At 40.9% G+C, this 25,768-nt stretch overlaps 2 protein-coding genes across 2 annotated transcripts in view; both read right to left on the bottom strand.

Moving 5' to 3' along the window:
• LOC131693460 (CCR4-NOT transcription complex subunit 6-like) overlaps positions 1 to 25,768 on the bottom strand; it is a 173,792-nt gene that overhangs the window by 140,004 nt on the left and 8,020 nt on the right. The window lies entirely within an intron of this gene.
• Positions 2,528 to 9,437, bottom strand: LOC131676776 (alpha-protein kinase 1). The gene has a single exon (XM_058956080.1). The coding sequence runs from the start codon at positions 8,970 to 8,972 to the stop codon at positions 6,789 to 6,791; it is 2,184 nt and encodes a 727-aa protein (XP_058812063.1). The 5' UTR covers positions 8,973 to 9,437; the 3' UTR covers positions 2,528 to 6,788.

Genomic DNA, 25,768 nt, shown 5'->3' with positions numbered 1-25,768 from the left:
ACAATTTACCTGTAACTCGATGCACTCAGAGACAGCCTAATGAGGGCCACGGAGCTAGTGAGTTACTGGGTGCAGTTGCAGTTTCGGAGCAAAATTTACTGCCGAGGAGGGGTTGATCGGCTTTGACCGGGCGCGGTAGGAGGAACCACCGGGCAATTGCAAATGGACAATAAATTTTTATTCGAAATTGCATTTTCTTTTCGGCGAGTAAACGGTTATTTTATTTTTTGCATCCTTATATTGGCTCTGAGAGAAGGGAAACGACCGAACCGCAGACAATAAAACAATGCATTGAACCACACGACGGCACGGCAGCGGCTGGCCGAAAATTGCAGTCTGCAATGAAAAAAAAACAAGTCCTAGGGGTACGGGAACTCGTTTTCAGTGAGCGCTGCGTGCTCGGAATCAGACTCGTTTGTTTTTTCGGGACAGAGAAGGAAAACTGCATCCTGGTCGTTGCATTTAATTTTTTCTGTTGCGCACCCCGAAAAAACGATTTTAGATGAAATGGGGTCAAGACCTGGCGTTCACATGGTAAAACGGGATGAAATTATAACTCACCACTATACGCTCGAATTGCGCGGGAATTTCTTCGACTGGTCTGGTCGGGTCGGTTCGGTTCGGTGCGGCGATGGTACGGAACGGTAGGGGCGGATGGGTTTTGTCTAGCCGGCCACCTGGACGAACGCCTAGCCGTCTGGGCACCTGTTTAACCACGCATTCATATGCGCCTGCAAACGGCCTCCTCCCCGGTGGCGGCTGGGGCAGCACTGAACAAGTTTATCTACTTTCACTCATCACCGTCAACCGACTGCTCCTAGAGCCAGAGAACCAACCGAGCGAGTAATAAATTTCTGTGTGGTGCGGTGGCTTCCGAAGGAGACTTGCTTGCATCGACATATTTGCCAACTGGGGAGCGAAAAGCACTCTCGCCTTGACATTGAAATGCACCGATGCACGCACGTGACACAATGATCGATCTGGAACAACATTGTCGCTGTCGTTGTCGTGGTGCGGCCAATTAAACATCATTACTGTCGCGCGGCTGTTTGCCTAGTAGCTACGTAAGGCGCGACGAAAAACTCACCGATTTCTAATGGCCGCTGGCGAGGATCTGGAGTGTAAAACACAGTCAGTCAGTCAGCCGACATAATTGCAACTCTTTCACCGATTCCGAACACGTCTTTTCGCACTAGATCGTCGCGTATCGAGTCGCGATCGAGCCAGCCCAGTCAGTTAAGAGTTTAATTGAGCGAATCAGAACCGACGCCATCTGTGCGTAGTTGCCTTAATTGTGTTCGTTGATCTCAGGTTAGCGACAGCTCCGAAATGGCTTTTCGAGCCGTAAATGTTGCTAATTAGTGCTAGTTCTGACGTCTGAAGGATACGAACTAACCGATTTTTCGAGTGCCGTTACGGAATGTTATTTTTTTCGAGTAACTCGCACCAACACCTAAAACCGAAGTAGGCAGCATTTTTAGCACGAGTCGAACGTCACTATTATATTAATCATAACTTTTCTTCCGCCTGAGGATACAGTTTCGACCCGAAATCGTGACAGATAAAAACTAGTTTCTTTTTGGTTTTTGTAAAATACAAGTTGCAATCGAACATGTTTCATCGCTGGATGGGATCGTTGGTTCTGACAAAAAAAAACTTTCTGGTATGTAATCAATCTTGGCAGGTTGCCTCCGTGTCCCTGGGAACAGCGTTCGAAGATAGATTATATTTCGATTAGGACTAGAAAGAAGAAACTGATCATTATCCTTCCCGATTTTTCTTTCAACATTTATTGTGGGACCATCATATGCTCAGGGACATCACCAACAAATGGCTCGAGGGCAAAGAGAACGAGAACGAACAAATCTTTACCTTGAGCTGCCAAAGCTTCATTTATCACCTGCCAACCGACAAGGTTATAGAAGCAACAAAGCAGAGACAGACAACCAAAAACGGATCAAATTTCAGTTCAGTGCCTCTAGCTTCGCGCAGACGGGCGGGAGAATGTGTTACGCGAAAATCGTTTAGCGTGCGTTGAAGATGATTTCGTTGCTAAATCAGAAAATCACGCAGCTTTTTGCGTTACAAAGTGTTACAGCGTTTGCGAATATGATCCCGAACAAAGGAGATTGAGTTTCAACATCAGAAAGGCCACAGTCTACCGGTTGGTTGGTATTACGAAAAACTTCCACCCTGATATCAAATTTCTCACTACCAGCTACTGGCGCACTTTATGTCGCACAATAGACCTCGGCTTTCGGTTGGAGATTAGTTCCCACTGACCTGGTGGCCGTCGACGTCGCCGGTCGGAATTTCAAGAGTTGATTACCACAAACACCGGTCCGTTCGCATTGGTTGATGCAACCGACGAATTGCGGTTGCATCCGCGGCGGCTAACAGTACCTTCCCACCAGCGCATTGCTTCCAAACGGTAGCCTAGAGTAGTAGTAGCGAGAACAAACAATCGCCCCCCCCCCCCATGCTGCTGGTGGATTTGTTTCGCAACGCACAGCTGCGCTGCCGCCGCCACAGCCATCAACAAGCCAGCATGTGCAAGACAACAATGGCCTTAACAGGGCAAACACAGCTCGATAAAAAAATGCGTATCAACGTTTGTTATTTCCAGCGCCACCAGCAGCAGCAACGACACGCAGACTATGTGGCATGAATAGAAACATAAATCACATTTGGACATAACTATTCGGTGAAACAGTGTCACGAACTAGCCGGGTCTTTTATTGACATGAACCATGTGTGAGCAGTCAAAAATATTGTGACCACGGGCAAGGGCTGCTGCTGTCATGGTGGGAATGCAAATAACTACTAATGTGGGATGAACAAAGGCGTCACAAATAGTGGACGCGTGCTGCAGGCTATCCGAGGGGCGAGTCAATAGGTTTGCGAGTTTGTCATCCGAATCAGAGACGCCCGGCAACAAACAACCGATATGTTCTTATTACAACCGAACACAACCGATTTTTATTAATTTTTGTCGCAACCTATATAAGACATGAACTAAAATCTTACGAATGATTTGGAAAAACAAAAACCATTTGCTACCAATGAGTCCAGCGGTATTAAAAAAACAATCTTGCCCACTGTACTTTGGACGAAGTTAGATTACCAAAACAGCCAGTTGTTTTAGGCGTTCACACTATAGATGGGCAAGTGAATCGCAAATCGATCAAAAGAATCGACTCTTAAATAAGAGTGAGTGAGCCACGATTCTTTTTTTTAAAAAGTTGCCGTTCTTTAACAAAATTGCTGTTGAGCGCCTTAGGGAAATGTATAATTGCGACATTTATAACGGAATATTTTTTGTAAAAGTTGTTTATTTCTGCGTGTATTTACTGAAGCGATCATTCAGTTTCAACACCTCCTTAATTAATTGACTTCCAAGCATACTGAAGTTTCACACAGAATCGAATGACTTCAGTTCAGAGGAAATATAAATTAATTCACAAACAAAAGCATCTATTTGTTATATGTGAAGGCAGAATGTGGCAACTTTTAAATTTTAGAGAATAGGCGAACTGCGTAATCATCCTTGTCTGATTTTTTTTACTCGATAATCCCACTCAGAGCCAGCGCAGAAACAAAAGTCAGTTTGAAACTGAAATTGAATTTGTACCGAAAATTACTGAATGAATGCGCTGCACCGAAGTAATGAAACACGGTGATCCCAAAAATATGCTTTCAAATGGAGTAAGTTAGCTGTGGACACATAAAAATAAATGCGCAATGGACACACTTATTTGTATATATATATAGATGAAAATCATTTACTCCAGTTCAAAATCAAAAAAATTTAAAAAGTAAAAATTTTTATTTTTTTTTATATTTCGGATCTCAAAGATAAGAAAAATATGTTCAAGAAACGATTTACTCGTATTCAACTTGGTTCGTCTGCTAGAGCCCATCAAACTACCAATTTACATATGAAGCTGATAAAATCGGGTCGAAAAGCTGATAAAATCGGGGGCCAAAAAAAGGGTGCTGATAAAATCGAGTCTTCACTGTAATATGATGTCAATTTTTTGATCCGTTTTTAACCGTTGTGTGTCCGACGCGGTACCCGGGTACCTTTTTAAGTTTCAATTAATTAAATTCCTATGTTTTATCCATAGCTGGAAATTGAAACTTTGTGACATCTTAAAACTTCACTAAGTCAAGCTTTTGGGTTAATAATATAGTATAGTAAGGGTGGGAGTGACGAGGGGCTCCTGAATTTGTTTACTACGTAACAGGCCGACGTGGGTACCCGGGTACCCACAAAGCTAAAATGCCCGTAACTAAGGTAATATCCAATCGATTTGGATACTTTTGGCCGTTTTAGATTCAGGAACTCATCCACTTTTGGACTTGGTAAAAATGAATCGGGTTACCTCATTCGGTTCCCGGGAATTCGGGTTTCCGGAAGCAGGTTCCAGTGCTGGGGAACTATTTGCGAACTTCAATGGAATACTAGCAATATGGGTATCAAAATTCTTGGAATTGCATCAGTAGGCTGTATCTCGTGGTTTTGGAACCATTTGGTGATTTGACCCCGGAACGGACATTCCGGAGAAGGTTCCCGTAGGACCGTGAGTGGCCATTCCATTCCAATTCCATTTTTCAAATTGCCATAGGGTCCAGTAACAATAAAAAACCCGAGACAATTTGAAGAGTTTTGATACTCATATTGATAGTACATTATTAAAATTTGCAAATCATATCCTAGTACTGGAACATTACTCCGGAAAATCCGGATTACCGAAAACCAGATCCATTATTCCGGTTCTTTTGTACAGAATCAAAAAGTGGACGAGTTCCTGAATCCAAAATATCTAAAAGTGTCCAAATCGGTTAAAGGAAGCCATAGTTATGAGCATTTCAATTTGTGGGTACCCGGGTATCCTCGTTGGCCTGTTAAAGGTGTTTTTTTTTGTTGGACACATAACTGTTAACCGCTGAATTATTACGAATATGGTTGTTTCTATGGAAAATTCCAGAGTGACCTTACTAATCAACCTATAACTCCGGAACCAAAATTTCGATCTGATTGAAATTGAATAGCAGTCAATAGGACTACCGTACCTTTAATTTGAAATCAGGTTTGTAAAAATCGGTGAAGAATTCGATGAGAAAATGTGTGACAACTACTCGGAGCTTGGTAAGTTTCCTGGAGGTATCAAGAACCGTCATTGAGGCAAATGTGGTCAAAGCTATTTTGATTGGTCATTAGTGATCTAGACCCGCAAATTCAACTAATGTTACACTTGTTCTAATAAATACGTCATCCTTAGTGCATCATGGTGATACCAGTTTGTATGGGAATTTGCTGTGTGACCGCACTGTTCAACCCGTAACTCCGGAACGGTATGTCCGATCTGCTAAAAATTCAATAGCAGCTTAAGGGAGCGTGAATCGGTTTAGCCACCTTTGAGAAAAATGACTGGCATTATAAAAAAACATATGCACACACGAACACACACATGCAGCCACTTGCCAATCTCGATTAACTGAGTCGAATGGCACATGAGACTCGGCCTTCCGGTTCTCTGTTAACAAGTCGGTTTTCGAAGTGATTGCATATCCTTTCTATATGAGAAAGACACAAAATATGTCCCGATTTTTTCAATGACCCCAGTATGTCAGCCTAAAATACACCAAAGGGATGATCAAAACGAGTCTTCACTGTAATCATCGACGAACTTCTGCAAAGCTGTAGCTAATGCGCATTGGCAAACCCCTCTCCATACTGTTTGTTTGCATCAGCAAGCACCCTCGTGTCTTGGCACCACCAGTGTAGTGTCCCCGAAAACAGACATCCAAAAACCTCCCGACGCACAGTCGCCCCAAAGAGCACACCATGTTCCATAACACACTTATTATTCATATGAGCTGCGTCGCCATAATCGTAAATATATGAGGAAAAGAAAGAGCGGAAAAGGTACCGCGCCGTGCATACCGAATGAATCGAGTTGACAAAAACAGGAAAGACACAACATAGACCCGAATTTCTCCGGAATCGTTTGTTCCCGCGTCGGATTAATTTGATATTAATTTTGTAATCTGCTTTGACAGCATCAGAAACGTGTAAGATAAATGAGATGAACACGAAAACTGCATTCTTCTCGGCGCCAATCAATATCTTATCGCTTCGCATTGTCGGTGCGTAAATATCATTCAGTCCTACGGTCAGTGGCGGAGGTTAGCCCTCCTTTATCATGCCGCTAAAATAAATTACAGCTTATTACAGTGCCAAATTGTGTTCGCAAAAAATTAAGCAAAAATCCACCAATTTTCGCACGGGAAATAGAAGATAAAGAATAACCCACCAGACCAATCTAATAACGCCGAATACCATCCCAGAACCCAACTGAAAACAATCTTCTTCCGAGGCACACACGATAATCACGCAAAGCAACAGCAAATGAGACCCTAACCTTACATCATATCCGTATAAACAGGGAAGTGCCGAAACTGTACGGTTTCTCTAGTCCGATTCTGTCCCATTCATATGCTGGACGGTCCAACACGCAGTATCGAAAAAGCATTTTCAGATTTCTATGCTCGTTTTTTTGTCCTTCTGGACTCTGTCCCGACTTTCGCCACCTTCTGTAGGGGGGATCTAAATTAAATCTGTTTGCACACTTTCCTTGCTACCACAACTGTGTTATATTCTAGAATTACCGTCTACCTGCGCGGTTTTTTTTCTTTCTATCGACGGTCCTGTGTCTATTTTATAATGCGAACAATGTTAACAAGCCGAAACCAAAGAAAAAAATATGTAGTTCTTGGAAACGTTATTCTTCGACCGGAAGTAGTTTTCGATCATTGCTCCAAACCATATCGAAGCAGCTAAGCACCTCACAGCCACGATCCGCGTCTGGTACGAAAAGGAAGGATTGATGGTCACTGAACAGACTGGAACCACCCGGAGTTTGGGATGCCATCCCAGCAGACACTGTTGATGATGACATGGACGATGACGATGACGACGACGACGATGACGACCCCGCCGACGACGGTGGTGGCTGCGGTGACTGTAGATTTTGGATACTGTTGCTCCGGATGTAATTCACACCAGCACTATTCCCGTTGCCGACGAGCACGTTATTATTAAAACCATGGGCGCTCTGGGCGCTATTTATCACTAGCCCCGGTGCCGTTAGACCGTCATCAAACAGTAGATTGCTTAATTTGCTGATGTTGTTTGCACTGAACAAGTTGTTTCGCGAGATCACATCAAAATTTACGAACAGATCGGCAGAGTTTCCACCAATCACCACCGGGGAAGATCCGTCGGTCCCACCGGAAGCACAACCGCCACTGCTACCGCCGAATACACCATCCGAAAACGCCGAACCACTGTCGGATCCGCCTCCAGATGCGGAGGTCCTTCCACCCAGATCCAACCCTTCGTTCAATTTCTTCGTCAACTCACTGATCAGCAGTAACTCACTGTTATCACTAACTGCACCAACGGAATTTACGCTACCGGGGCTCCCACTACCACTAATACTGGTCACACTTACACCAACACCACCACCACCGCCGCCGCCGCCAGTCGTCGGGAACTTAAACTCCTTCCCGCCGTCCACCGGTGTCAGAAACAGTTCTCGATTCACACTGCTAAGGATATCCTCGGAGCAGAAAGTGAGCCCCGACAACAAATCACATCCTGAATCTCCAGAATCGCTGAAACTTCCCTTTCTGCTAGACCCAGATCCAAAATCCTGTTGTTGCTGTTGCTGATGCTGCTGCTGTTGATCCAGCGAATGCGGCGAACTACGCCACTCACTCCGGAACGAATTACTTCGGTTGCTTCCAATCACTCCAACATCCTTGGCGCGGTTCAACTCAATCTCGGCACTGTTGTCCGAACAGGATCTCCTCAGCGGGAACGCCCATATCTTACCGAACGGATCACACAACCGACACGAGCACGATAGGTTGTTTATTCCCGAATCGCTGGAGTCGCTATTATTACTACTGAAATGTTGCATCGTTTGTGGTTGGGACAGCTGATGTTGCTGTTGTTGTTGCTGCTGCTGCTGTTGCAATTGTGACGGTAGCTGATGCATCAACGGGACACCTGAGAAGTCGTAGTTACCCCCGGCATTGGCAATGAGGGCAATTTCATGTAGGAAGTCACGCGTTGTTTCGTCAAGCATTAGAGAACTCGAGGGAAGCAGCTGGTTTGTTGAATTGTTCTTGGTGATACTGGTTGGAGTTGTGCTCGGTGTTACTACCGATGTCGAGGCATTCTGGATAATTGGTTTACGGTCCTTCTTCCTCCGCTTGCGAGGTTTGATGATCCGTGGTAGGCAAGTGTCCGAGGCAGCAGACGATGTTGATGAATTAGTGTTACCAGAGTGACCAGAACCGAAATCGTCGTTCGATGTAAATGAGTGGGAATCAGGGTTCGGGTTCGTTACCGTGTAGTGGGATGAGTTTTGAACAATCTTGGTATGATCATCGCGTGACGTCGGATTCGGCAGCACTTTGATTGGTTTGTTGGGATTGGATTTGCCTGTTCGGTAGCGATTGTTGCTCAGGATGAGTGGAGCACCATGAGCGTGAAGAGCCAGCCTGGACATGGCCGATTCGTCAAAGTCGGCCTTACTAGGTTGGTAGTGGTTTGTCGGTACATTTTGATTGATCGGTTGAAACTTTCTGGGTCTACGAGACGCAGTCGAAATTAATGGAACACCAGTCCACCCGCTAGCATTGTTATAACACCCTACCATAAAACCATTTGCTGACCCATGGCTCTGAGACTGTTGTTGAGCAACATGTTGTTGATGTTGCTGTTGTTGTTGTTGCTGATGAAGAATCTGATGTGGATAATATCCATTAGGAGGCAGGTTCTGATTGGCCTGTTGCTGATTAAGTAACTGCTGCTGATGCTGTTGAACCGAATGGGGAGGCACTATGTAACGACTAATGTACCGATCCATGCATGAGGACGGAATTGCGCTGTTCATCCTTAACCGAACACATTTGTGAGAAGTATCTGCTGTACCGCGCAGTTCTCAGAAACACTTGAGACAGAGTCCTTGTCGTCCGACACCACTAGACTAGACAGTTCGTAGTTCTTTCAAGTGCACATACTTAATCACTAGCCCTTGCAAGGGCCTGTTTATTATTCAACACTCGCGCGATATTATTCCACAATTATAACCGCAAAGTGCAATACGAGCCGTAAAACGAGATCAAAACCACCATACTCTAACCACAACGAAAACCGGCGAGCAACTAACAGATAGTTCTGCCCAACTGGCTGACTGCTCCGGCAGCAACGTGGTAACTCACTACGTCGGGTTTCCCGAAGCACAAAGTACGGGAGAGCACTCAGAGAGTGAGCGCTAGCACGCGAGATTGCGAAACAGGCACTCAGACGCCGATAGAAAATGTAAACAAACTTGGAAAGAAACAGCCACCTACCCACCATGTTACCTGGTGGCTGATGATGGGAGCTGCGCCGGTAAATATTTGAACTTTTTCTTTCATCGTGAGCTTTTCGGTCACCGACGCCGACGTCTTACAAACAGGTAACTCAAAGGCAGTCGCCGCTCGCGCGTTGCTACCGTCACTCATTCAACGGTGGTACACTCCGCGAAGAAAGCGTAAACCAGCGTGGAATATAGCGAATGAAAAAAAGTTCGACGAATGTTACGTAAGTTGTTGTTGTACAAGCCATGTGCCGCCGCCTTTGCAGGCAGAGCAAAAGCGAATAGAGCGAGCAGCCTCCTCTTCTCTATTACAGTACACACTGACAGGGGCTTTGTTTTTATATCTCTTTACTTCGCGGTCGATTTGATGGACATTTACCTTTATTTCACTTTCGAAAGTGGTTGACTACTGCCTTCGGCTGTTGCACCTACCTACGAAGAAGCAACCGAGTCGGCACGGAAGGCCTAATCCTATATGTATCTACTTGTTGAATGTGTTTTAGGGGAGCAAAATAGTTTTATCAGCTGGTATCAGATTGATAGAAGCTTGTGGCAGTTTTGTCAATAATACTTAGTACCCAGTCGAGCACGATTTAGATTAGGGAATGGAAATGCCCAATTCGTATTAAAGCAAAATTACCTTATATCACAAGCACAAATATTGCACTACTAGTATTCCTTCTTTTGCTATCTACCTTAAAGTTCGAGATGAAGGAGTTATCTTACTTGGTAAAATGTAGTTATTTTTGACGAATCAACTAATAAGTATACTATAGAACGTATATTCGTGTATTTGTAAAAAAATATGTTAAAATGGATGCATTCATTACTGAAAATGAAATTCCATGATTTTTCAGGGTTTTTGCAGGCCTTTTTATAAATTTTCCAAGTATTAAGTAAGCAAATTAAATTTACACTTTTCAATGTTTATTGTTCGAGCTTGCCTTGTAGTAATTTTTAGTAATTTGCTAATGTTAAATTTCAATTAAACCTCCTTTGCTCTGTTAATTATCATGCAATTTAAATATTTCAAAAATTACAGAATGGTTTTCATTTGTCTCAATTACTTAAGAAAAATATGTCTTTAAAATCACAATGCATGTGTGTGTGGATAAATACATACACTTATATCCGCCATCGTGGTGCTTATGGAAATGTTGTTTAGTCGGGAGCCTTCCATTAGGTAAGCACCGTATTAACATGCTCTGTCATATTTCACATATCATTGAAGGTGGTCGTAGCCCGTTCTTATGCCGGTTCGCAATAATTAAATGAATATTCTCATTTTGGTGGAAATATTCATATAAAGATATTTTCTTTGAATGTGTTATCCACTTTATAATAATGATTGAGTTTAGATTTTCATCAGTTTCACAACTGTAAAATAGGTTCATCATTCGAAAAAAAATGATTGAATGTCTGATAATCATAAGAAACAACTATAAACTTAAGTTTGGCAACAAACTACACAAAACGGGTTTTGGTAAGATTGCTGGATTTGAGACAAACAAGTTTTTGCCTCTCATTTGGTTGCTAATAATTTCTCCCGCCAATTCGTCATTTTGGAGGTTGAGTACCCTCTAAAAAGTCAGTTGGAATATAATGAATGCAAGTATGAATACAAAAAAAAGGATTTTAAATGTAAACAACAAGCTAAACAATCGACAAATTACCGTCGCCAGGATTTGACGTTAGTTACAAAACATTGTTGATTTTATTTTTGAAATGATCGTTTGTGTGTTGATCGAGATAAGTAAATTTTAGCAGCAAAATGGAAACAAAATATTCAACACACTAGCTCTTGATTTTAAATATTGTCGTATCCGTCCCTCTGTTGGCGGAGGATGAAAATGAAACTGGAGCGTACGGAAGTCAACTTCCTACAGTTCCATTATATATGAAATCTAATACTGACAACGTTCAATGGTTGAGTTGAAACTGAGAGCATTATTGTGCTTAACCGGTAGATATCGACAGGGTACGCGAGCACTTTTTCGAAATTTCAATTAAGAAAATGTATTTTGCATAACTGAAACCTAGAACTTGGTGAGTTTTAATATGATGAAACTAACGATGTAGTAAGTTTGTCTGAGGAGGCATCTTGGTTGTTTCACCCCATAAATGACTGACAGATTAATTTTAATTAATCAAAGAATCCTGTATGTCAAAATTCTTAGGATTGCCTCAGAAACTTGCTAATAATTGTTACGGGACAACGATCCACTGCTTTTATATATGGCTGGTCGCTAGCACTGGACACAACTATGTTATATTTCATATAACAGTTCACGGTAACAAAAATGAAACTATGAATAATATTCAAAATCTTGTGAAATTGTCAACGTGAAAAATTTAAGACCATGCGCAGAGTTGCATGAATTTGTGAACTTATACACAAGCACGTATAAACCACGAATCATTGAATAATACTCTGCGCTCCGTGGAATTGTTCACGTAAAAATAGTAAGATCAGGCACAAAATTTAAACTGTATCAACGTATTTCATGATTTTATGAATTATTCCACGATAACGAATGAGGAATCGTGATTAATATAGTCGGAATCATCAACCAGTTCACGAGTCATGACTGGACCCATGAATAATATTCCGATTTTCGTGAAATAGATGACAAGAAAATATTGACCTCTTTTGTTTAAATTTGTGAACTAATACACAACCATGAAAACAAATTATGATCAAGATGTAATAAATCATGAATTAGTTCATGTTGTATAGTCGAGTTGTAAACAATGTCCCTAGATTCATGGATAAATGAACATGTTATTCGGCATGACTAGAGCTTGTACACGTCATGCTCGGTGATGCTGTTATGGATGTGACTTTTCCATGGCGTTTATAGGGGTTTCGTGATAGGGTTGCCATCTTGCCATTTCTTAGCAAAAAAAAATCTAGTAATGTCAAAAATGTTTTTTTAGCGCATTTCATTCCTTTTCACATTTCAACGAGAGCAATACACAAAGTTAAAATTTTGCTTCCTTTTGCATTGAAGAACAGCTCATGTTTAGAAGAAGGAAAAAATCTGTTGGCATTCAAGCGAGCAATTTTATTTTGGTTTAAATTTTAAATATTTTTGTGATTTCATTTTTGAAATTATGGATTGTTCGCAAACAACTTTGTTTTCAAACCGATGGAGCTTGAATGAAGTCATTGAAGTTTTTCATATTAATTTTTCAAGGTTTTGCATAAATTATCCCGGTAATCGTAAAGTCGCCGAAGTGTAATTAAGAATACCTTAAGACCAAGGATGTAGCGCAGAAATCCGATGCAGTTACATAGGACGATGTGGACATTGATCTGCCGTTAGTAGCAGAGGCTTCTTGCCAATAAACCTGAGATTAACCGAGTTGCTTCCCAGGTAATCAATCAGCATGTGAATTGCACCCTCACAACAGCCTAATACCACTAAAGTTGACTTATATGCTGTTATAGGAACTTTGGCAAAAATACGGCTGCAGTGCCGCTGTAGATACTCTTTTGGAATGACCCAGACCCACGAAGAAGACCTCATTCCCGTTATCGTTATTATCCTCGATTGATTTCATCTGTTATTAAATGCTAGAGAATGAACTAAGCGATATGATTCTAATTGGCAAAATGCTTCAAGAATTTCACGGGATTAAACTTTTTTATAAGTACGACTATCACCACTCGGGTCCGTTTGTTAGCCTGGCTGAACTTTAATTACAGGGCGGCCAAGGTACGCCGTCCAAGAAGTTTGAAATTCGTAAACAAACCAAACCGAACAACAATTAAATTGAAATTTAACTTTTGGGCTCCGATGATCTTCACCGCTGCCCCCTACGCTGCTTCTACGACTTGCTGTTGCTGCCTTTGGTGAGAAGACGGGTGGTCTTTCCCGATTGGCCGGGACAGCAACGAACATGTTATCCCACTGCAACCGTCCTCTTTGCAACCAGCTAGAGAAATGAACAAGTGTCATTTGTTGGAAGCTAATGGATCGCCGTATTCACATGATTCTCGCAAGAAATTCCGGAACACACCCATTACCCTATCTGCTGCACTGTTAGCTGTGAAGAAAAACACGGTTCGTCCGGTTTATCCTCCACAGCGAGAGTTGCTGGTACTTTGGGTCCTTGGCGGCGCAATATTTTGCTATATTGCTACCCTTTTTTCTACAAATACATCCAAACATGTTCTATTCGATACTCCTTAGTTGATTTGTGTGAGTCATTAACTAAATACTTCCAAAAAGATATAAAAATACTGCATTTTACTGAAGCCATATTATGCCTTAAGATGACAAGATCTATTCAGCTCTTCAACTCGTGAAGTAGTATATAATGCTAAATAACACGTATGAATAATAGGGTTTCTTATATACATTCCAGTTTAGCAGGTTCCCCTAAGTGTGTATTTCGCAACTTTCCATAGTGTGATCACACTTTTAAGTAGCAATCATTAAGCAATACATACATGTTTCGTAGAAATTCCGCTAGGAATCGTAGCCGAGCGCCGCGTTTTTTTTTCAGAAAGTCCGACACATACCTGCAAGAAAAAAGGGAAAAGAAATAGTTAAAAATCAAAATCAACAATCCTGCTCACGCTGCCCAACGACGAACGGGCCATAGCCACAGCAATAACTAATTCAATCAATTTCCCGACCGCGGCAAACTAAATCGATCCGTCGAATCGTCAATTGGAAACACTTTCAAACCGGCACAGCACGGAACTTTCTGTCACAAAACAACATCGGCTATTTCTGGACCATCCGAAAACCGAAAAGTCTAGCCGGCTCGTTGAGTTGACTATTGTTGCTAAGCAGCAGCTCAATCAAACGCCATCAGTGCCGCCGCTGTTGCGAAAAACCGGATCATTTCTCCCTCTGTCTAGCAGCGCTTTATTATCCAACAGACTCCAGCAGATCACTCTTACCGGCCACCTGGAATATCAGCACCAGTTTATACTGGAGCAACGGGGGGTGCTGAAGAAATGAAACCAATAAAGGCCTATTCGTTCCGAGCAATTTTCCACCTCTGCTGGACGCGTCCCTATTTTTCCACACAAGCAGATCAAAGCAGGCGCAACGAAGCAAAGCGCGCACAAGTTCCGGAATCGAGGTGAATTATCGATCAGATTTGTCATGTCAAGAGCGCGGTTTGATATAGTCTTTGATTAAACCTTGGACCCTTCGGGCTTTCGGTTGCCGATCTTCGATATTGTGCCGGCAATTGTCATTGCACGTTCGGTTCCGTCGCTGCTGGCTATAATATAGTAATAATGATCTGGCAGTTATTATTGTCTTTATTTTGTTGTATTTTCTAATGCCGATAGCTACCGGGTTCAAATGGGAAAAATCGCATAACTACTTATTACTATAATAACACAATCTGGAATATATTTTTTTATTTCTCTTAGAAATGATTAGTCATTTGAAGTGATACCAAATGCAGGCGCTTCACACATTACTATACCTATCAAATTTGCTTGGGTATTTCACCGCTGAACCAATGTACACTGACTGTTGAGTGGACAAAGAAATGGGATCTTTCGAACCGTCATCACTGACGTTGCTAGATGATTGCTGCGCTTTAGTTCTATAATATTGGCTACAACAGCGACTGAATGATACCTATAATAATAGCATTAATCCGGTGGCGGTAATCCTCGTGCCAGCAGGAGACCACCATTGACGGCGGCTGGCCATTTTGTTCGATTATCCGCAAAGGTTCCGCGTGTAGTATGTCAGTTCTGATCGTGTGCATTTTAATTTATTTTTTTTTTTTTCAAGCAAGCTTATATCCGACTGGATGGCCACAATTTTCGTTTTCTTAAGATATTCCGCACAGCGTTTTTCGTAATGTTCTGTTTGCTACAAAATTAATTCATTGCAATCTGATCCTCATAAGTACACAGCGTGGTGTGAGTATAATAAGCCAGAGTCATGAACGATGGAATAAAGCGCGACAACCTCACGATCTTAACTTGTTTATTAATCTTGGCGGTGATTCTCCAAAATATTTTAGCTTTAAATTCTTCAGTTCTTGTGATTGCTTGAAATAAATAGTTCCTTAAAATTTGAATATAGTTTTCAAATAATTCAAGCAAACTTATCATGTCATATCAATGATTAATTAGAGACTACTGCGCGGCATGTCACACGTCCGCTAGACCCAGAAAGACAGATGGATGAGACGATTATATGAACTTGTCTTATTTGTACACACCTTTCCAGGAAGTAGCAATAGCTATAAAAAGTGTCCAAATTAACATCTCTTATAAGAGTTGGTCATACTCAGCTTAAATAACTCAAAAACCACGATAGTACGTACAAAAATCCACAGCAACTTGCTAATAGACAGAAACCGGCGAGGAAAAATAAAACCAAATTTCATACAAAGAAGAAAAAACCAAAAACTTTCACTACCATCCGACGCACACACCGACCCACCCCCAGCTGTAGTCTGACGTACCCTCACCGAGCGGACCCCAAACCGATTACGCCATCGTCGTGTGGACGACTGCCTGTAAACTGCTTTGCGATTTCTTCTTCGCCTTCTCGCACATCAACATCACCAGATTATCCAACTTCCTGTGAGTCACAATCCGTCGATAAGGCGACCGGCCACGGGCGCGTCGCGACAGCCAACACTTTAACTTTAAACGTGCTGCGGAGGGGGGGGGGATGCAATACACGTTTGTTTGTTCACCATAAAGTCATCGTTTGCGAGAGCGATAGGGAAAAACTCGATCGGTTAACCCTCAACTGTCCACTGGCTCAATAATAAAAATATAACCGAAAAGGTTGTACACGATTGAGAGATAAAATGTTATTAAGGAAGTGAAGTTAAAACAGCAACGGACCCCAAAACTGAGCGCGCTGTCCGCTGGCAGGCTGTATGTTACCGGTTGATGGATTGGGTGGGTAGATGCGGTGGCTGTGGCAGAAAAATAACACTTTCACTCGATATCTTCGTCGACGGCGGAGCAGTAGGAGAAGGAGGAGATGGAGGTCTCTGTACGATCTCCGGGCCCTCCGGATGGTGCAGCTCCCGTCGCAGCTGGCTTATTTGCCGTTGGTTTTTGTTTTATTTTTATTACTATTATAAGGGTGAAAGTGATGAGTGCTTTTTTAACTAGCGCGGGATATAGTGATGCATCAACCTCGGATAAAAACGCGGCGGGGTCTTATGCATTGCACCCGTTGAAGATGATGAGGTTCGTGAACCCGTGACATTTGCCTGTTCACGATAGAAAGCTCACCCCGAAAGCGATGGTTGCTCCTTTCGCTGGTAGCGAATGGCGAGATTTTGACTTTTTTATTTTTTGAAAGTGTCAGCTAATCTTGCCAGAAAACCTTTCAAAAATTCAGTGCAGGTAGAGTACACTGCTTAGTTTTTGATTTAGTGATAATCAAATATTTTTGAGAGAGATTCGCTCCTTTGAAACTTTCGTAAAATTATTACTCTACAAAGGAATCAAATATGCTTCTTAGGATGAAAGAGGCTTGTATTTATTTTCCAAGGTTCATTTAAAATTTGCTAATTGCATCGTTATATGCTAAATGTACACAAGATCATCCTGAAACCATAACAAAAGAATCATCATCGGGAGTTTCTTTTTTGACGAGAGTTGTCCTACTGGAGCTATAAAGCTAAATTCTCGGAAGGACTCCCCGTCAGAATTACACACTACAATTGCAGACGAGACGGGAAATGTCACCCACTTAAACACTGTTTATGGCCAATTGCAGCTTAATGTGACATTCATTGTACAGTTTAGATATGTTCGGGTGTAGAGACTTCGCGATCGCGTGTATCATCGCGAAAGGCTCGAACGTTTATTATGTTAACGTGTTCGATCGCGAATTTACACTTAATTACCGGAGTGTTGGCGAAATCGCGGGCCAAAGTATGAGTAGATGATTGCAATTGCATGTACACGTTTTGTGACCAGGTTTGTGTTATCGCGAAGGCCACGAACGTTTGTACTTTTGTACGTATATGAGCGAATACGCAATCAATTGTGTTAGTGAGCGTTAGCATGAATCTAATTTAGCATATAGTAATAAACGGAAACATAACATGCCGAATAAAGAGAAAAAATGCAGAGATTGATCAAAGGTATATAAATTGACCGAAACTATTTTGGTATACATGAGTAATGAAAAAGCAAACTAATAGAAGTACAACAAAAACAGACCAATGAAGTAGAAGAGAAGAACACATGTAACATGCAATCAAACTACTTTAACTCGTCTAAATGCAGCTAATGATGTTTATTTAACATTAACGACAAGTGCATTCTGTTAGAGTTCCATAATGCTATGCTGACCGGGAATGGATGATTCACGTGCGTCGGTAAATTAATTGCACTTTAAATTATCCACTCCGTTCTTCTCGAATGAATAGAATCGAATGCACAAATTGAACATCGGAAGTATTAGCCACTATTCTATCATATACGCCAGTTCTGCATCCATTCCCTGACCCAGCTGTCACAAATACTCAGACGAACACCATTTGGTCTGATGATTAAACTATATAGTTAAATCATATTTTGGTTGTTTTTATGTAGCTTTTATATGGTTTACTGTATCGCTTTGATGTTAAATAGAAAGTTACAGGAAATGTTATGGGCCTTTTCAAAAACCTATTGTTGTTGATGGAATAACTTATGAAAAGGTCGTAACAAAATAAAATAATTGTGCAATTAAAACAAAATTTAAAATATCCCAAGAACATTTCAGAAAATTTTGGTGAAAGCCGTTTGATTGAAAATGGCGTTTAGAATCATAGTAACAAAGAAAATTGTATTTTGACTGCAAACAGTATGAATTATAAAAATATGTCAAAAGTTGTTGTTAGGAAAACTTTTTTATTTAAGGGTTCCATTCAAATACACTAAAAAGTTTCTTTTACGTCTTTGAAACGATAAACATTGGATTGTTGACATTTTACGACGGGGTAACGCGAATAACTTTTAAAAAAGGCTACACCAATTAATTGTCTTTATTCGAACAAAATTCCACATATCTCGACAACTATCGTATTTTGGAAGATTGTTGATAAATGCATTTTGATTTAAATGATACGGGATCATCCATAAATGGCGTAGCATTTTTTTTAGTGATTTTTAACACCCCCTCCCTCATCGTAGCATTTCGTCACAAACCCCTAAGTACCCCCCCCCCTGGTAATTACGTAGCTTGATGGTAAACCTCCCCCCCCCCTTGACCCCGCAAAAAAATTAAAAAAAATAAAGAAAAACGATGTTAGTTAGATGAAACGAGTGAACCTACGTAGCATGACATGACCCCCTACCTCCCTGTCGTCAAACATCATCACAAAATACAAAACTCCCCCCTCCCCCATATAATGCTACGTCATTTATGGATGATCCCTACTTAGAATTATATTCTCTAATAAAATTACAGTTTTGTATGTCAATTAGAAACGACTACGTTCTTTTGAAAAATTGCCCTTGAATCAAAAATCGTAGAATCTCTAACCGAACCGAACCTAACTGCAAAGTTTCGTTCGAATCGACGATGGTCATATTTTGCGGTCGGCCGGTTTCTCATGGGGGGTTATGGGACAGTTATGCGTACAATTTCAAACATGGGACAAACAAATTTGATATTTTAAAGGTTTTTTGTCATCAAAGATTTTTTTTTGATCGGTTTCAAAGCGCTTGGAAATGGTACACGTATTTTGATAGATGTGGTTTGTGGCTTTCGACTGACATGGTCTATTCTCGTTGGTATGGGCTGGTTGGTGGATGTGTTCCTAATTACAAGTAAATAGATCAATCCTCTTGGATGACATAGAGGATGAAAAAGTAGAACAGAAACAAGACAAAAGCTGTTTCAATTTGGACTTTCCTTTAAAGGAGCACTAGAGAATAGACTTCACATTTTTAGTGACAAATATGCCCAATATTTCAACCTCCGGACCGGTATTCACGGATAGTTGCCACTGCGCCCGATTTTTGCAATTCACTAAGGTTTTTATTAACTGGTTTTATGCTCGGTTTTTTTACACGGATTTTTACACGGTTTTCGCAATTAACACGGTGTTCACAAAAAATATTCCTTTAAAGGAAAAAAAAAACTTAAACGATTTTTCAACAAGTTTTTTGTACGTATTTTGAAATAAATTCTACTTTTATTCCAAGACCTTTTGAATGCAAAGAATTTAGAAGATATTTGGAAAAGTGGAAAAGGCTGATCTTGAAGATTCCTTCTGGCCCGCACTAGACGCCAAAGGTTGATATCTGAGGCCACTTTTAAAACCAAGATGGCGACTTCCGGTGCAGTGGAATTCTCTGAAACCCATCGATATGGGTATTTTTGGAACAGAATCGGAGGCAGAAAAAATCAGAGGGTAAGGTAATCAGAGCGAAGTAAAATCTTCGCTGTATTATTAAGGTGAGTGAGATGTCCACTAAACTATAAGTCACCAGCTTGGATTAAAACATGACTTCCGGAATTGACATCCGGTAACCGTTTATCAAAGCTATTCCAAAAGTTCTCACATTGTTGTAGTAATTCAAAATTTTACTGAACCGAAGTGGCCATCTTGGTATTCTAAATGGCCTCAGACATCGATATTTGGTATCTACTCGTCAATCCCGTTCCAAAAATACCATAATTGATGGGGTTTTAGAGAATTCCACTGAACCGGAGGTAGCCATCTTGGTTTTCAAAATGGCATCTGACATTGATCTCTACCATACGCTCATTAGACCCGCTCTGAAAACAGGTATACATGCCTCAGACATCGATATCTGGCGTCTACACGTCAAGTTCGTTCCCTAAATACTCATATTGATTGGGTTCTAGGGAATTCCGCTAAGCTGGAAGTCACCATCTTGCTTTTTAAAATGGTCTCAGGCATCGATATTTGGCGTCTGCTCGTTGTTAATACTGTTCCGAAAAGAACCATTTTGTTGAAGTTCGGGCCAAAAGGAAACCTCAAGATACGACTTTTCCAAAAATCTTCTAAGGAATTAGAATAAAAGCAGAAACCGTGTTACTTGCATAATCCATGCAAAAAAAATTTGTTCAAAAATCGTTTAAATCTTTTGCCTTCAAATACCGAAATCACCCCTTTTCCTAAAATCATCTAAGTCTTTCGCATTAAATGTAACGCGGTTTTCTGCACGGTTTTCGGAATTAACGCACATGTCTTGCGGAACGGAACAAGATTCATTTAGCTAAAGATATACTATCAGCCAGATTTAAATTTTGTTTGCATAAGGGTAAAAAATTCGTTCATAAATTCACGAAAAAAGATCATGATTTCGTGAACTGAACGATGCACGAAAACCGTGACCAATTCGTTACATTCGAATGTTTGGTTGGGCTACTGTTGTTTGTCCCTGGACATGGTTTGTTTTGATTTTCTATACCCGTTATCGTGGTTTTTAGTCATAAGTAGAATGATTCATGTTCATGATTTCAGGAACTTTGTCATGATTTTCATAATTTCTATTCACTGTGGCGTGATATTTTAGGCATGAGTAGAAATTTATGTTTATTTATGCTCATGATTTCTGGTCACAATTTTTGATATTTTTGTCACGAGTTGTGTGATTTAGTTCATGACATCAGGATCTTAGTCATGATTTTCGCAATTTCTGTTCACGTTATCGTAATATTTTATTCTAGAGCTTACCTTCGAATTTAACACGTTTATGTTTATGATATCAGTAGTTTTATCATGATATTCGTAATTTCTCTTCGCCTTTTCGCGATCTGTTATTTTTTTTTTTGGTTACCATCGTTTTTTTAATCGGAGCAGCGTGACAATATGAACTGGATCATAAAAGTGTGACTGATTCGCAGTATCTTGTTCTCGGAACTATATCACAAACACGATTTGTGGTGCTCAGCGCAGTTTTCGTTTTTCGTCCAGACATTACACTAATGGAACAAAAATGATTCCACAAATAATACAATTTTCTAAATATCCCAAGAACGCCAAATAGATCGTAAATCATGTACCAGGATTCATGAACCAGTTCACGAAGCCAGATATAATATATCATGTTTGCTAAACTAAAAAAAATGAACTTTTTGCCGAACCGATCAAACGTGACTATTGTACTAGGAACCATGAGCCAGTTCACGAATACATGAATAATATTTCATGATTTTATTAACTATTTCACGAGCACGGATATTGGATCATGAGGACTCATGAACCAATCCACGAATATATGAATAATTTTTGACGATTTTGTGAACTATTTCACGAGCACGAATGGTCAGTTGTGACTAACGTATTAGGAACCATGAACCAGTTCACGAAACCATGAAGAATATTTCATAATTTTGTGAACTACCTTTTTCCTTTTTTATTTCGACTATGTTAGTCACATTTTCTTTTTTACATTTTAGCGACATTCAATTAGCTAGAGATTACTGGGTAAGGACAGTTATGAAAATTAGAGCCATTGTACTCAAGTGAGAGCAAGGATGTGAAGTATACAGATCGGAAAGCCTGAAGTGGCAGGGTCATTAGAACAGGCTTAATATCTTACGGGCTTAACTTCTGTCTTCTGCTGTCGAGCTTAGGCAGCATAACTACGAATAATTCGAGTTCACTAACATGTCTCCTGGCATAGACAGACTTGTCCATCTTTACCGTGAGAACCGGATTATTTCATGGGCACGCATGGTCAATCGTAACTATTATACTAATAAATGTTCCTAATCTATTAATAACATCATGAATCAACGTTAGATTTTATTAGTAATGTTTTTAAAGTTGTGAACTGGTTCACGTACAGAAAATTGATTTGGTAATGACGGCGGAAACTGTGACTGTAGTTAAGAAAACAAAAACAAATATTTCCACTAATAAAAGCGGTATAGGGCGACACTGAAGTGAAATCGAACATAATTATAAAACACATGATTTTTGTTCATGTTCCCGTTTTCGTAGCGTAAAAAGGTGATTGTTCCCGAATTCATGGTACTTTATTTATGATTTTAGGAACAAATTTTTCCGTGCAGTTTGGCATAAACTACAACACAATGATAACGTAATGTTACTCAGTATACAATATACGGGTATCCAACAGAGAGCGTATAACCATGGATTAAACGATTTTGAAAATAAATTGATTAATCGTCATTAATTTGATCTCTGTATATTGATTTTTTAAACTAGTAAAAATATGATTTTAGTTCACCAAATATCAAATAGTAACAAAATTAGGTAAACTACCCTACATTTTGACTACTACCTAACAGTACAGGACCTTGAATGATTGAATAGAATTGGAACATTGTTTGTCTGAATTACTGGTATGAAAGAATGAATTTAAATCTAAATATTGGTCGCAGTGGTTCGTCTCCAACAAAAAAAGAGTGAGAGCTTCCGGACGTTTGTATGTTGGCACATGGGACCGCGTTTATAAGTTAAGTGCTACGACGTCAACATAATCGCCGGAATGTTAATGTGATTGCGAGCTCCTGGGTGTAGGAGCACGTGAGTGATTGCGTTTGCGACCGGGTTTGTATTATTGCGAAAGCTTCGAGCTTTTGTATTTCATTTTAGGTGTTCTTATCGCGTGGGTGTTGATAAAAGTCTACTTTAGCCTACGAGGGGGAGGGGTCAAAAAATGTCAAATTTTGGTTTACATGGTTTAGGAATGGTTCCTTAGTTATGAAATTTGCGTTTCCACTTCGCCGCATCAGAATCCGACACTAATTTAGTTCCAGGACTAAGCTCTACCACCGTATGTCCTTCTCATCTTATATACCATTGCAATGGTGTATCTCCCAGATCAAATTGATTTTTCTGCAGACTTCGTAATCCTAGATTTCAAAAATCCTGGAATCTAGATTTCAATCATCCTTATCATCATGAAACTCAATGCACATTTATCCGGGAACTCAAGGAACAAAAGTGTGTTTGCAATGAATAATATGATTGTAACTCGTTTTTAACTAGATGAACACCAAAGAAATGTCTGTGCTTATATTCGAGCATCATCGACGAAGCCGGAGCGACTTGAATGTCGTAACCCGACCGATTCACATAACATGCTAAATCACCACACTTGACTAGCGCGCATGAATCGACGTCGAACGCCAGTCAGACATTTACCATTTATTGTTAACTAATTTATCATTTTTTCACCCTAACCGCATTTACTCTTCCGACAGATTTAGCGACGGAGACAGACAAGACAATAGTGCTGGCACATCGAGAAACGCTCACCACCATCAATCCCCGATGATTGCCCAATAGGCAGTCCGGTGGCTCTGTCGATGGATGGTGCGCGCGAGGAGATCAACCGGAACCACCAAACACGTCAGTTCAAGCTGCGAACGAAAGTGAAAGTGAAAGTTTCTCCTCACCGCACGACGGCGGCATGTCGTTGTGGGACCCGAACCGTAACGCAATACTGCGCCACAGTGAATAATGAAAACAAGCCAATGATTCACCGCCGTATACACCGGTTCGCTTGCAGTCCGGTTTGGTGCGCAGACGATTCCAATTATTGCAAATATGCTTTGCTACCATATTCGAATCCTCACGAGGAGATTAGACCCACTAGCCACCGTCCGCGTATGGTAAACGGATGTAACCGATCTTCGAGATCATCGGAGCGCATATTTTTGCCTCCTTAATTGCATACTGTCTTGTTTATGTTCATATTTTTTTCGGCAAAGTAGCTAATGCAATACATCACAAAAGAGTCTTTCGCACTTTCTTCGATGGCCCTGAAGGCTGAAGTTTCCTACTGCCTAAAAGTAGCTACGAAAAACACTCTAATGAATGATACTCATCGGGGATTAAAACAGATATGTCGCCATCAATTTTGCTACTAGGCAACTTCGGAATAACTGTGTCTTAACGTTCGGCGACGGGATCCCTGTTCTGGATTTCTAAAAATGACTAATCAAATACTCTTTGGCAATAGAAACCGCCGGAGTGACCGACAATTACTAACCTGCCAATAACCGTAAATTACTACCACATTACATCCTAAAGGGCAAATTATTCAGGGGCGTAGCTCACGAAGGGTTAATAAGACTATATCCATGACTTGGGCGACATAACCAGTGATACGTCATTACCAAGAGCAGGGTCTTTTCTTCGAAGCTAATTAATATTAAGCAGCTTATCACAGCTCGGGACCATTGTCCATCACTGACTAATATGTACGGTTGGAACAACGGGCGGAGCCCTATCTATGATCCAGAGAAAATAAACATCACCTTCTACCACTCCGGTGTCGCTCCAATTGAAGTTCCAAGCGGTGCCCACGGGCGATCGGCGAAGTAACTGCCGTACAACTAAATCACCAACGCCCCATACTGAAGCCACAACTAACTCTATGCATGTTGGGTAGTAGTGATAGTAGGTGGTGAAACGATGCTAAAATTGCAGGGTTTCCATTTCCGATCAACATCGTCCATCTTTCGACACGGGGATATGGGAGTAATTTAATCGATCGATTTAGTGTGACTGTTGTTGTTGTTGATGGGCAGTTGATAATAGGACGCCAACGGCGGCAGAGGGAACCTTAATGGCTTACTTGAGATTTGTGGTTTGATTGGGAGCCGTCGTTGTTGTAAAGGCAGTTGTTATTGACGATCATTGCAGTGATCAGTGCATGACTATACTTATTTGCCATTATGGGAGGCGGTGAGTCATTCAGTTGAAACTAGAAGGGAGTTGGAACACAAACTTAAAAAAGAAGATCGAATGGTACTGACTTTCGCTGTCGTTTTGATGCTTAGATATCTTCAGTATAGCTTCATGAAACTTTATGGTACACCTATTCACACAGTCACGTAACCTACTGACTTTAAGGAATTTTACACAATCTTTTGGGAGATGCGACTGTGAGAAAGGGATCGATAACGCGTTTAAATCTGTTAACAAGCTAACATTTCTTAATGGGTTACTCGCATTTGACTCCTTCTATCAAGTTTCGCACTGTCTCATTGATCGCTTTTCTTCCTCACGCTTGTTATCCTTGAACTCCATTTCACTGACAAATGTCTTTTGTGTCTTCTTAACGTTGCACTTGACGATTGCCCAATATTTTATTGTTTTGTCTTTGGGCATTCTACTCCATGGCCTTTTTCCGTAATGGCAAAATTCCAAATCCGATCAAAACAGAAGTTGTGTTGCTTGAGGAAATACAACAAACGTTTTTTTTTCCAAGCACTCCTCCACGCACATAAATTTCCTGGTTGATGGTTCCGGTTGCGATGAAAATGTCACTCTTCAAGCCACAGGAACAGATGGCCTGCCACACGAGATATTCATTTGCGAACTTCAACAGCTTAATGTAATTTAAAATTTCTGCCACCGTTCCT

Source organism: Topomyia yanbarensis, chromosome 1 (assembly GCF_030247195.1).
Source record: "Topomyia yanbarensis strain Yona2022 chromosome 1, ASM3024719v1, whole genome shotgun sequence".
Classification (NCBI taxonomy): domain Eukaryota; kingdom Metazoa; phylum Arthropoda; class Insecta; order Diptera; family Culicidae; genus Topomyia; species Topomyia yanbarensis.
Note: the sequence above shows the minus strand (reverse complement) of the source record. Positions and strands in the feature narration are given on the sequence as shown.

Excerpts from the sequence above, each read along its gene's own strand:
- LOC131676776 (XM_058956080.1), bottom strand. The coding sequence starts at position 8,972 with ATGAACAGCGCAATTCCGTCCTCATGCATGGATCGGTACATTAGTCGT.